The 13,400-nt window shown below is 46.0% G+C and overlaps 1 protein-coding gene across 4 annotated transcripts in view; it reads left to right on the forward strand.

Annotated features, from left to right (window-relative positions):
• Positions 1-13,400, forward strand: part of LOC128406157 (actin-binding protein WASF3-like) — a 72,524-nt gene that overhangs the window by 53,792 nt on the left and 5,332 nt on the right. For 2 of the 4 annotated variants that reach the window (XM_053373188.1, XM_053373190.1), the window contains 4 exons: positions 10,245-10,398; positions 11,033-11,150; positions 11,869-12,044; positions 12,649-12,912. In XM_053373188.1, the coding sequence (XP_053229163.1) occupies positions 10,245-10,398; positions 11,033-11,150; positions 11,869-12,044; positions 12,649-12,912 (712 nt within the window). The remainder of the gene's footprint in view (positions 1-10,244; positions 10,399-11,032; positions 11,151-11,868; positions 12,045-12,648; positions 12,913-13,400) is intronic. The other 2 variants (XM_053373189.1, XM_053373191.1) reach the window with 2 other exon arrangements.

The following is a 13,400-nucleotide window of genomic DNA, read 5'->3' on the forward strand; positions in this document are numbered from 1 at the left end:
CAAACCTATCCATTCTTAAGGAAATCAGTCGTGAGTGCCCACTGGAAGGACAGATCGTGAAGCTGAGGCTCCAATACTTTGGCCCCCTCATGAGAAGAAAAGACTCCCTAGAAAAGACCCTGATGTTGGGAAAGATTGAGGGCACAAGGAGAAGGGGACGACCGAGGACGAGATGGTTGGACAGTGTTTTTGAAGCTACCAACATGAGTCTGACCAAACTGCAGGAGGCAGTGGAAGACAGGAGTGCCTGGCGTGCTCTGGTCCATGGGGTCACAAAGAGCCGGACACGACTAAACGACTAAACAACAACAAAGCACTCCCCCTTCCCCCCCTCTTATTTTGCAGTAGGGACCTTTTATCTAAAGCACAATGTACGGTCCTGTTGAATGCAAGCAGTTTGGGTTAACAAAGTCACAAACCTGGACCTTGGGAAATGTCAGTCTTTCAGTATCTCATGATGAAAAGAACAAGCCTCTGGTTTCACCACTGAATTTTCAGTCTCTGAAAAGAATTGCATATTTGTTGAGAAGCTATATTCTCAGCTGACCAATCATTTTTCCTCAGAAATGCCTCCCAAGAATTTCAGGGGGACTTATTCCCAAGTAAATGCACAAAGGTGTGCAGCCTGGAAGGATCTCCATTACTTCCTTGGTTGCTTTCTTCTTCCAGTAAGCGTTCTGAAAAGGCAATGATAATGAGGTGTTTTTCACATTAGTTACTATCATCATCATCTTCATCATAGGCCAGGTTTCCAAAGCAGCTTAAAGTTATCAATGAGATAGTCCCATGTAGTGATTAGCATGCATTTACCCAGCATCTGTCAATCATCTGTCAATGTTCAGGCACCAGGCAAAATCATTTCTTTTCTGCCAGACCTTTTGGATGCTCATCAAATTTGCAGATAGCACCAAAATGGGAGGGGTAGCTAATGCCACAGAAGAAAGAATCAGGATTCAATGTCATCTTAACAGATTGTAGAACTGGGCCAAAACGTTTAAAAAAGGAATTTCAAGAGGAACAAATGTAAGGTTCTGCACTTAAACAGATAGAAGCAGCTGCACAAATATAAGATGGGGGGACACCTGGCTTACCAGTAGTACATGTGAAAAGGATCTCAGGGTCTTAGTAGGCCACAAGATTAACATGAGTTAACACTGTGATGCAGCAGCAAAAAAAGCTAATGGTATTCTAGGCTGCATCAACAGAAGTCTGGTGTCCAGATCAAGGGAAGTAATAGTCCAGCTCTATTCTGCCTTGGTCAGACCGCACCTGGAATACTGTGTACAGTTCTGAGTGCCACACTTTAAAAAGAATACCGTACTGACAAGCTGGAACTGTGCAAAGGAGGGCAACCAAAATGATAATGGGTCTGGAAACCAAGTCTCATGAGGAATGGTTGAGGGTGTTGGGTATGTTTAGCCTGGAAAAGAGGAGATGTGATAGCCATCTTCAAATATCTAAAGGGCTGTCACATGGAAGATGGAGCAAGCTTGTTTTCTCTGCTCTGGAGGCTAGGACCTGAACCTATGGATTCAAGTTACAAGAAATGAGATTCCAACTAAACATCAAGAACTTTCTGATAGTAAGAGTTGCTCGACAGTGGAGCAGACGCCCTCGGGAGGCAGTGGACTTAAAAACCTTGGAGGTTTTTAAGCAGAGGTTGGATGACCATCTGTCATGGATGATTTAGTAGAGATTCCACATTGCAGGGAGTTGGACTAGATGACCCTCAGGGCACCTTCAAACTTTACAATTCCATGATTCTATGGGCCTTAGTTATCTGTGTCCTGTGAGTGAGATGTTTTAATTCTGCCTTTTAAAACACAATGGCCTTTTAGATTTTTCTTTGTCTTTCCATTTTATGCTAGCTTTAGTGTATGCGTTTGTGGTGTAGTGGTTAAGAGCGGTGGACTTGTAATCTGGTGAACCCAGTTCGATTCCCCGCTCCTCCACATGCAGCTGCTGGGTGACCTTGGGCTAGTCACACTTCTCTGAAGTCTCTTGGCTTCACCTCACAGAGTGTTTGTTGTGGGGGAGGAAGGCAAAGGAGATTGTTAGCCGCTTTGAGACTCCTTAAGTAAAGGTAAAGAGACCCCTGACCATTATGTCCAGTTGTGACCGACTCTGGGATTGCGGCACTCATCTCACTTTACTGGCCGAGGGAGCCGGCGTACAGCTTCCGGGTCATGTGACCAGCATGACTAAACCGCTTCTGGTGAACCAGAGCAGCGCACGGAAACGCCGTTTACCTTCCCGCCAGAGCGGTACCTATTTATCTACTTCCACTTTGAGGTGCTTTCAAACTGCTAGGTTGGCAGGAGCAGGGACCGAGCAACAGGAGCTCACCCCATTGTGGGGATTTGAACCGCCGATCTTCTGATCAGCAAGTCCTAGGCTCTGTAGTTTACCCCACAGATCCACCCGCGTCCCAGACTCCTTAGGGTAGTGATAAAGTGGGATATCTGGGGTGGCCAACTTCCAAGAGACTGCGATTTACTCACAGAGTTAAAAACTAGCAGTGATCTACCCCCTTTTTTGGGCTTCCAGTCAAAGTTGTTGAGTTTTTTTTTAGGAAGGAGGAAGGCCCATTTTTGGGAGGTTCAGGTCAAAGTTGTTGAGTTTTTTCAGGGAGGAGGTAAAATGTTGAGCTTTTCTTAGGGGAGCCACAGTTGTTCAGCTTCTTTGGGGGGAGCCAATGATCTACCAGTGATCTACCGCAGACGTCCAGTGATCTACCTGTTGGACATGCCTGTTATACATCATAAGTCACTTTGAATTACCTTGGTAAAAAAGCAACCAATAAAATATAACAAATAACAAAAACAAACAAGCAAGCAAACAAACAAACAAACAAACATAGCTTTGTCTTTTCTCTATGGACCCACTTAAAGAAATATTGGCCCATTATTTATATGACTTATAACTGAACCATAAATAAATTTGCATCATAATAAAAATGCCCCCCACCAGCATGTTTTCTTTTGTTTTGAGATGCCATGCGCACCATCACTGAATAGGCATTCCCTCCTACCTGTAAGATAAGGGAAATGTATTTTAAAAGGTAACACCTATCAGGTGTAGGTATTTTGGGAAATTAAAGTGTCCCCAATTCATCAAACAATATGTGTGTTTTTTTAAATGCTAAAATTATTATAGTGGGGTGGTGGGGGTGAGTTTTTTTAATATAGGGAAAGATGATATAACAGGTACCCTGAACCCAAACTGTGAATAACTTTAAATGTAAGCAACAACAATTTGAATTGGACCCAAAAATGGTAAGGTAAAAGGTAAAGGATCCCACTACGGTTAAGTCCAGTCAAAGGCAACTATGGGGTTGTGCAACTCATCTCACCTTCAGGCCAAGGGAGCCGGCGTTTGTCCACAGACAGTTTTCCAGGTCATGTGGCCAGCATGACTAAACCGCTACTGGTGCACCAAGGACCATGACAAGTGCCAGAGCGCACGGAGACGCCATTTACCTTCCTACCGCAGTGGTACCTATTTATCTACCGTATTTTTTGCCCCATAGGGCGCACCAGCCCATAGGGCGCACCTAGTTTGTTTGGGGGGGAAATAAAGGGGGGGAATTATTTTTCCCCCAGGCGCGGGGCTGGGGCGGGGGAAGCCCGAGCTTTCCCAGCCCCCAGAACAGGCTGCTATCCACAGGGATGCAGGCAGCTCTCCGCAAGCCGTGGGAGGCTTGTGCAGAGCTGTGCGAAGCCCGAAACCTGGGGCGCGCTCCAGGCTTCAGGATGCAGGCAGCTCTCTGCAAGCCTAGGGAGCCCAGTGGGAACTCCCGCGGGCTCCCAAGGCTTGCGGATAGCTTCCTGAAGCCTGGAGAGCGAGAGGGGTCAGTGCGCACCGACCCCTCTCGCTCTCCAGGCTTCAGCGAAAGCCTGCATTCACCCCATAGGACGCACACACATTTCCCCTTCATTTTTGGAGGGGAAAAAGTGAGTCGAAAGGGCGAAAAACACGGTACTTGCACTGGCATGCTTTCGAACTGCTAGGTTAACAGGAGCTGGGACAGAGCAACGGGAGCTCGCCCCATTGTGGGGATTCAAACCGCCAACCTTCCGATCAGCAACCAAAGAGGCTCAGTGTTTTAGACCACAGCACCACCCGTGTCCCAGAAATGGACTGAGAGCCAGTGCAGATATCTCAGCACTAACAATATATTTTCCTTGTGCAGAGTCCCAGTTAGCAGTCTTGCAACAGAAGTTTGCACTAACTGCAGTTTCAGAGGCAGCCCCATATTTAACACATTGCCTACATTGATCAAACATAGAAGTTAGCAGGGCATGGACAGAAGCAAGGCTTTCCTGTGCATGAGGGAGAAATACATTATTGTTACAAAAGTTGGGTGCCAGCCCCACAAGGCACGGTTGAGACTGTCATAACTTTAAGAAATGTGATTTATACACATACTTACACCTTCAGTCTGCATGGAGAGATTCCAGATCTTGCAGCATGGTCATTTCAAGAGGGGATTGTCCCCCACATCAGTGCAGCACTGGAGTCCAAGGCATTTCTCCCAGCCTGCCTTCAGCCAGCCTGCCCAACATATAGCTCTCTTTTTTTCTCCCTTCTTTTTCCCAGCACACTTTTCTAAAAAGACTATTTTCCTGTCACCTCACACACATACCCCATCACCATGGCAACCTCTGTCTGCCTAGGGCCAAGGATTCCTCTTTGATGGGCCATCAACACTTTTTGTCATGCTAATGCCTGTATCCCAGGTGAGACCCTGACTTGGAAGGAAACTTAGCCTGTATTTTTCCACTGGCTTCCAATCTTCACTTCAGTACTCCAAATAATCAAAATCCTACCATTTATTACCGTATTTTTTGCTCTATAAGACTCACTTTTTCCCTCCTAAAAAGTAAGGGGAAATGTGTGTGCGTCTTATGGAGCGAATGCAGGCTGCGCAGCTTTCCCAGAAGCCAGAACAACAAAAGGGATTGCTGCTTTCACTGTGCAGCGATCCCTCTTACTGTTCTGGCTTCTGAGATTCAGAATATTTCCCCCCTTTTTTCCTCCTCCAAAAACTAGGTGCGTCTTATGGTCTGGTGCGTCTTATAGAGCGAAAAATACGGTAATTTCTACGGTTTGGGGAGGGTGTCCCCTACACCCAAACATTATTGTCGCTGAACTAAATCAGACCACCTGACCACTTACAGATCAGTTGGTGGCCCTTACCATTTACTTTTGTTGTTCATTTCTGCTGGCCTTGATTTTTATTTATTTTTTTACCTCTTTATGTTCTCAACAGGTGGTGAGGAAGGATTCTTGCTCTTGCAGGATTAGCTTTAGCACTTAGTTTTCTCTACTAATCCGCTGGGGGAGTGAAAGATGAGCTCTGAAGGACAGGATAAGCCCACTTGTTTTTCCATCAGCAGCTGGAAAACTTTCCTCAAAACAACCTTAACCTTTGGTGTCTTTCTCACTGCATTTTGGGTTGTGCTACTTCAAGCTTCAGAGCCTAGGGCTTGCCGATCAAAAGGTCAGCGGTTCGAATCCCCACGACGGGGTGAGCTCCTGTTGCTTGGTCCCTGCTCCTGCCAACATAGCAGTTTGAGAGCATGTCAAAGTGCAAGTAGATAAATAGGCACTGCTCTGGTGGGAAGGTAAACGGTTTTTCTGTGCACTGCTCTGGTTTTCCAGAAGCAGCTTAGTCATGCCTGCCATATGACCAGGAAGCTGTATTCCGGCTCCCTTGGCCTATAGAGCGAGATGAGCGCCGCAACCCCAGAGTCGTCCGCAACGGTCAGGGGTCCCTTTACTTCAAGCTGCAGGTGGTGACTCCCATCAGTGACTGCTCCTAAGGTACACAACCCCCCATGCCCCCCCCAAATACTATGGTTAGTTGGTTAGAGCAGAGTTATACCCTAGCCTTCTTCGCTGATATTATAATTCAGTGGCTCTCAAAATAGGCAGTACCATCCCGGGGCAGGGGGCGGGGGGGTAACCTGTGTGAGGGCCACTGGAACTGTACTTGACTATCAGATTTTGAAAAGCTGATATCAATAGATCAAGTTCATCAGTTTTGTTGAATTAATTGAAATACTTTTAACTGGATTTTGAATAAATGTGCAGTTGATCATTATTAATTCAATTTATATACTGCCCTTTGTCAAAAGATCCCAGGGCAGTGTACAACATTAAAAACACATTACAGAACATAAATGATAAAAACATAATCAAAAACTTAATTAAAAACATACTGACAGGCAGCCCAATAATAATATAGTCATCCTAATAGCAGTCCTCTCCCTCACATTTTCACAAGCCATAGCTTATTTAATAGCCATAGGCCTGGGTAAAGAGGAATGTTTTTGCCTGGAGCCTAAATACATGTATTGATGGCATCAGACAAGTCTCTCTGGGGAGAGCATTCCACAATCAGGGAGCCACTACAGAAAGGTCCCGTTCTCTTGTTGTCGCCCTCTGAACTTCTCTGGAATGGGGGATATATAGAAGGGCCTTAGATGACAAGCACAGGGTCGGGTCACTTTGTATGGGGAGAGGTGAGCCTTATAGTATTGAGCTCCTGAGCCATGTTATAGGTCAACACCAGCACTTTGAATTGGGCCCGGAAACTAATCGGCAGCCAGTGCAGTTGTACCAGGATTGGTGATATATGCTCAAACCAGCATGTTCTGGTGCGCAATCTGGCCATTGCATTTTGCACCAGCTGAAGTTTCTGAATTGTCTTCAGAGGCATCCCCACGTATATCACATTGCAGTAATCCAACCTAGAGATTTCCAGAGGAGGCCACAGAAATCAGGCTATCCCTGTCCAGATAGGGGCACAGCTGAGCCAACAGCTAAAGCTGACAGAAGGCATTCCACACCACCGAGGCCACCTGGGCCTTAAGCAACAGAATGGATACAGGGGCACCCCCAAGCCACGTACCTGCTGCATAAGAGGGACTGTAACCCTCTCAAGAGCAGGTAATCTTCCACCTAACTGTTCTGGGGAACCACTCACTAACAGTGCCTCTGATTGCGCTTCAGTTTGTTGGCTCTCATCCAGTCCATTACCGAGGCAAAACAGTGGTCCTGCACATCCACTGCCTCACCTGCAGATGTACAGTGATATCTCGGGTTACAGACGCTTCAGGTTACAGACTCCGCTAACCCAGAAATAGTACCTCAGATTAAGAACTTTGCTTCAGGATGAGAACAGAAATCGTGCTCCAGCGGTGCGGCAGCAGCAGGAGGCCCCATTAGCTAAAGTGGTGCTTCAGGTTAAGAACAGTTTCAGGTTAAGAATGGACCTCCGGAATGAATTAAGTTTTTAACCTGAGGTACCACTGTAAAGGAGAAACAGAGTTGTCTGTCATTAGCATACTGCCAACAGTGAATGCCAAAACTCCAGATGACTCCATTCAGTGGTTCCATATAGATATTAAACAACATGGGGCATAGAAGATTCCACCTAGAAGAAGAAGAAGAAGAAGAGTTTGGATTTGATATCCCGCCTTTCACTCCCTTTAAGGAGTCTCAAAGCGGCTAACATTCTCCTTTCCCTTCCTCCCCCACAACAAACACTCTGTGAGGTGAGTGGGGTTGAGAGACTTCAAAGAAGTGTGACTGGCCCAAGGTCACCCAGCAGCTGCATGTGGAGGAGCGGAGACGCGAACCCGGTTCCCCAGATTACGAGTCTACCGCTCTTAACCACTACACCACACTGGCTTCCTAAACATTAGGAAGAACTTCCTGACAGTAAGAGCTGTTCGACAGTGGAATTTGCTGCCAAGGAGTGTGGTGGAGTCTCCTTCTTTGGAGGTCTTTAAGCAGAGGCTTGACAACCATATGTCAGGAGTGCTCTCATGGTGTTTCCTGCTTGGCAGGGGGTTGGACTCGATGGCCCTTGTGGTCTCTTCCAACTCTATGATTCTATGATTCTATGATTCTATGAATTGAGCCCTGAGGGACACAGGAGGATACAGTGGTCTAACATGTAATCCACCAGATGTTGTTGGATTCCAACTCCCATCCCCCCTGATATCTGGCCATGCTGGCTGGGGGGATGATGGGAGCTGTAGTCCAACAACATAAGGAGGGACACAGCCTCTCTGCTCCCTGTTTTAGATCCATATTTGCCACCCACACTTAACCTTTTCAGAAGAGTGTAAGAGGTGTGAGCTCAGATGCACCAATAAAGGCAGATGTTAGATTTCTTGAGTATAATTCTGTTTCACTTATTCAACAATAGATAATAGTTCTAGTATTTGCTTTAACACAGTTCTTTTCTATGCTAGCTGCCTGACACACACAACTCCCACCTTCAGTCTTTCCCTGGCTGATCAATCAGACTCCAATGCCCCAACCTGTAATCAGCACAACACTGTTACCTACTAGCAGATATCTCACAGAACAAGCAAAATGAGGCAGGCAGAAAACATCGGCACACTCTTGCTGGCTGGGAGAGAAGTTCAGGCAGAGCAAGGAACGTGCAATGCAATCCATCCTCTCCCTGCTTCTTCCTCTGTAGGTCTTCCCCTTCCTTGTACAGTGGATGCTCGGGTTGCGAAGGTGATCCATGCAGGAAGCACATTCACAACCCGCAGCGTTCGCAACCCACAGCGCCGCGTCTGCACACACGGGTTGCAATTCGGCGCTTCTGCGCATGTGCAAGCGGCGAAACCCAGAATTAACCTGTTCCAGTACTTCCATGTTTGGTGCACAACCTGAAATCGCGCAACCCAAAGTGTCTGTAACCCAAGGTATGACTGTACTTTGATGATAGGCCCGGAAAGTTCTTGCCAGTTGTTTTTTTTTTTAAAATCAGTCTTGTTGAAAAATTGAAAACAGGAACCTTCAGTTTAGCCACATGAACAGCTGTCTAATCTCCCCATCTGTCATTTCCGTTAATCAGAAAATTGCCATCCCCCCCACAAATCATACTGGCCCCCTGCTTTCCTAGCAACCTTAATCTTTTTCAGAAATCTGATGAAGTAATTGCTTGTGTTCTACCACCGCTCAGTAGTGGAGCTGGATAACTGCTGCTTCTTGGAAAGCGTAGGTGATGCAGAAGGCATAGAATATCCTGGGGGGTGTTGTGGTTGCTATAGCAATTTATCACCTGCCCTTTTGCCCAAGGTCCCAGGGCAGGTACTTTGGCTGATTGGATACAGCTGGGGTGTGGGTGTTGGCCAAGGTCCTGTTTTGCTATAAAAGCAAGCACTGCCACACTTTCCACCTTGGGAGCAGATCTACAGAAGACGGCGCGGGCTGGTTTGCACCTTTCCAGCCCCTGCCCTGGTCTGCTCTCCAAGCCAGCAAGAAGGTGCTGAGCTTTTTTTTCTTGCATCAGGCTCATTTATCCTGAGAGGTAAATCAGGGGTGGGGAACCTCTGGCCCTCCAGGTGTTTTTGGACTCCCAATTTCCATTGCGCCAGGCAATGTGGCCAATGATCAGGGGATAAAGTCCAGCTACATCTGGAGGCCCACAAGGTTCCCCACCCCTGAAGTAACAGGGTCTTTGTAGAAAGTATGCTCATACTTATAGCACATCTTAAAACCTGCAAGAATTCTCAAAGCAGAGATCGTCACTGCAGTTTTCATGGTTCCACTCTCGATGCCGCTTATAAGTAAGTAAATGTGAGATAACAGCTCTCTAAATCTTAGGGTTACGATCTTTAAGTCTCAACTGTATGCACACTTACCTGGAAGTAAGTCTCCGACTGAACTCAGTGAGACTTCCTTTTGAGTAGATTGCATAGGATTGTTAGTTCATTAACTGGTTATATTGATTACCCATTGTTAATTACTTTTAATTGTATTAATATTTAACTTGCTTTTTCTGTATTTAAACTGTTTTCCCCCTGTATTTATATTACAAATAATATTTGTCATAGTGAATTACAGCGTTTTTATTTTTATTTTTTAAAGTGTTTGTGTTATCTGTCAAACCTAGCTCTTGAGAGATGGGGGAGATTATGATCTGGCAGGCAGGAGTTTTAGGTTTCAGTAGGTGGTGGGATTCTGTCTTTAATCTTGCGCTCGCTCGCTCTCCCCCCCCCCCCCCGTATTTAAATATTTAAAATACTGGTTATAACAAATTGCAGTATAGTGTAAAGCGTTACCTGCCTTGAGATGGTAGGATAAGCATGGGAATCATCACACCAAAGAACCAGTGCGTGATTTGTAGGAAACAAAACCCGCATTGTGTGTTGGGATTGCGGGTGCGCAGGGTTGAGTTTCATCCTTTTCACGTTTCTGCCTTGCATTTCCAGTCTCGCTGCAGGATATCAACATGCGGAAAGCTTTCAAGAGCTCCACCATTCAGAACCAACAGGTGGTGTCTCGCAATTCCATCCCAAACCCTGTGATGGAGATGTACCAGCGGTGCGATAAGCCCCCACCGCTCAACATCCTTACTCCTTACAGGTAGGGCATTTGGCAAAAGAGTCTCTGTTACTAAGTCTGTACCCATTTGGGGAGTCTAATAAGTTTAAAAGAAATTGTCCCATGATGGTTAGCTTATGCAATTTAGGTGTTCCTTCATAGCAATGTGAATGTTTTCCTTACTGATAATTTACCGTATTTTTCGCTCTATCAGACGCACCCGACCATAAGACGCACCTAGTTTTAGAGGCGGAGAACAAGAAAAAAAAAATCCTCTCCCTCTTTACTCAGCGCCTCTCCAGCGAAGCGGCAGAAGAAACGGAGCCCCTTCCATTTCTCCTGCCACTTCGCTGAAAGGGTGCTGCACAGAGAGGGAAAGCTGCACAGCGCCTCTCCAGCGAAGCGAAGCCAGGAGAGCAAGAGGGATCGGTGCGCCCTTGCTCTCCTGGCTTCAGTGAAAGCTGCGCAGCCTGCATTCGCTCCATAGGACGCACACACATTTCCCCTTACTTTTTAGGAGTGGAAAAGTGCGTCTTATAGAGCGAAAAATACGGTATTCTCTTTGAGGTTTTTTTTTTTAATCAAGTGGTGTATAAATTTTATGAAATAAAAATTAAAATAGTTCTCTCTCTCTACCTCTCCCTCCCCCCCCAACCCCCCCACTTGCTCTTTCTAGAGATGACAAGAAAGACGGTTTGAAGTTTTACACGGACCCTTCATATTTCTTCAACTTGTGGAAAGAGAAGATGCTGCAGGCAACAGAGGACAAGAGGAAAGAGAAACGCAGGCAGAAGGTACATTTTTGTGAAGGGGGAATATATAGGAGTTGGGATTCAGGTAGTCTCTATAGAGCACGTAAGCAGATAATCTGCCTGTCTAGAGATGATTGAAAGAGGAGAATTCTCACACCCCACCGGAGATTAAATGCTAAATAAATGGTTGATTACAAAAAGTTTTAATTGGGTTTTGATTAAATATGCAATTCATTGTTACTGCTTTGAATTTTATTGTGTTATTATCTTTCTTAGTGGATGGTGAATAATGCTTTTTGTAGGGTAGGGTAGGGGGCACTGGGCATGAGTGTACAGAATCAAGGGGGCAGTGACCCCACTGTTATAGAATAACCTAGACAACCTCAGAATACATGTGCGTGACCACATTTTTGAATCACCTGCATTATGAAAAACAAACAAAGCACAGATCTCAGTAAATAAGGAGTGTTTTGAGCTGAAAGCATTCTCACCTTTCATTGTGCTGGGGTTTGTTTTTTTCTTGTAAGGAATTATTTACATATGGGAAACTCAAATATGCACACACGTGCGCGCACACACACACACACACACACACACACATTAAAAAGAAACCCTCAGACTCTGCAGCCTGAAGGTGGTGTATTCTGTTTTTACCCCTTGGGGATTCTGTTCCATTGTGGAGGCCAGCCAAGCCTTACAATTCACATCAGTAGCAGAAAGGTGGTTGACACAGCAGATACTTTACTCTGTTTCTCTGCAGGAGCAGCGGCTGGTTGAAGACTCCACCAGGGAAGTGAAGAAAGTGCGAAAGGCTCGCAACCGGCGGCTGGAATGGAACATGATGGCATACGATAAGGAATTCCGGCCCGATAACAGGTTCTCACCATCCCCATATCACATGGCCTCATCGGAAGGATCACTGTCCCCAGATAATAGGCAGGTTTTATGTATTACACGCTTCGCTCAATCTTTTTTCTTTCTTTTGCTGTTTTTGGGCTTGATTATTGTTTGACTTATTATTATTTTTCTGGATGCTTTTATTGCTCACAACAGCAAGGGTTCTGATCTGACTAGCTGGAGGTTCAGGGAAATGAGGCCTTTTGACAAACTCTCCCCCTGCCCCCCCCCAAAAAACCCAATGTTTGTTGCTCTGGGGCTGCTAAATCATTGCATGGGCTTTGCTGCTGCATTCACATGATGCTGAGATAAGAAGTCAGTGTGCTGTTTGGAGCACAAGTTAGGAGTACTTAAACCCCTATAGAAGGCTAATCTCTTAAACTGTGGTGCTAACTTCCTAATCCATGCCTGCTCCATCCTTGCTGCATGTGTGTGTTCCTTTTAGAGTTATGTGCGTGTGCGTGTGTGTGTGCATGTGTAAATGTGTGTGTGTGTGCGTGCACACACACACACACACACACACACACCATGCCTTGATCCCAGCAGCTGATAGATGTCATCTTAATTTTCCCTTCAGTTTGGCTCCTTCCATCCACCCACCCCATTCAGGAGTACAACCTTTTGGTGTTTTTGTGTGTGACAGATCTTATGCGTCAGATGCAGCTGATCACTCATACCCGGCCAGCCCTAACCATCCTGCCCAGCAGATATTAGCTCCAGCCTCACACCTGTCAGCAGACAACAAAGAGGTCATCCTGGTGGCTAACCAGGCCCAGGAACATGTCTACAGGCCCTCAGCAGCAGGAAGCCGGCAGAACAGTCTCAACCGGGTCCAACAGCCCCATGTACCGCAGCCGTCAGAGACTATGCTAAATGGACCGAGGCCTCAGATAGTCAAGGATTATGGGTATGGATTCCTGCCTGCTTTCCTTCCCCTGTTAGGTGTGGCTTTCTGCTTTCAGAAAGAGAGTTTGGCACTTTCTAAAGCTACCAGGGTATTGATAGTGTAGGAAACTTGTGTAGGAAAGGTGTTGAGAAGCAGAATGCAGTCAGATCCATGGATAGCCAATGAGCTTGGAAACTTGACCCCAACCCCTTTCTTTGCCATTGATTTATTTTTTATTTTTGGTATGGCCAAGCTCAACTTTCCACCCTTTGGTTTCCACATTGGAAAGCAGCCGGTCCAGAGATCAGATGATTACAAGGAATACAGCTGTATTCGTCAATCCTGGGAAACATGAGGAAAATATAAATATTCCTCTTTAACTACATTTGTTGGAAGATCATATGGGTTTTCCCCATGGTAGGGCAGGCTTGCATTCTGTAAAACCAGCTGGCAACAATATGGTTGCACAGAGGCTGCTCATTGGTACAGTAATGTGAGTGACAATCTAA

This window comes from Podarcis raffonei, chromosome Z (genome assembly GCF_027172205.1).
Source record: "Podarcis raffonei isolate rPodRaf1 chromosome Z, rPodRaf1.pri, whole genome shotgun sequence".
Lineage (NCBI taxonomy): Eukaryota > Metazoa > Chordata > Lepidosauria > Squamata > Lacertidae > Podarcis > Podarcis raffonei.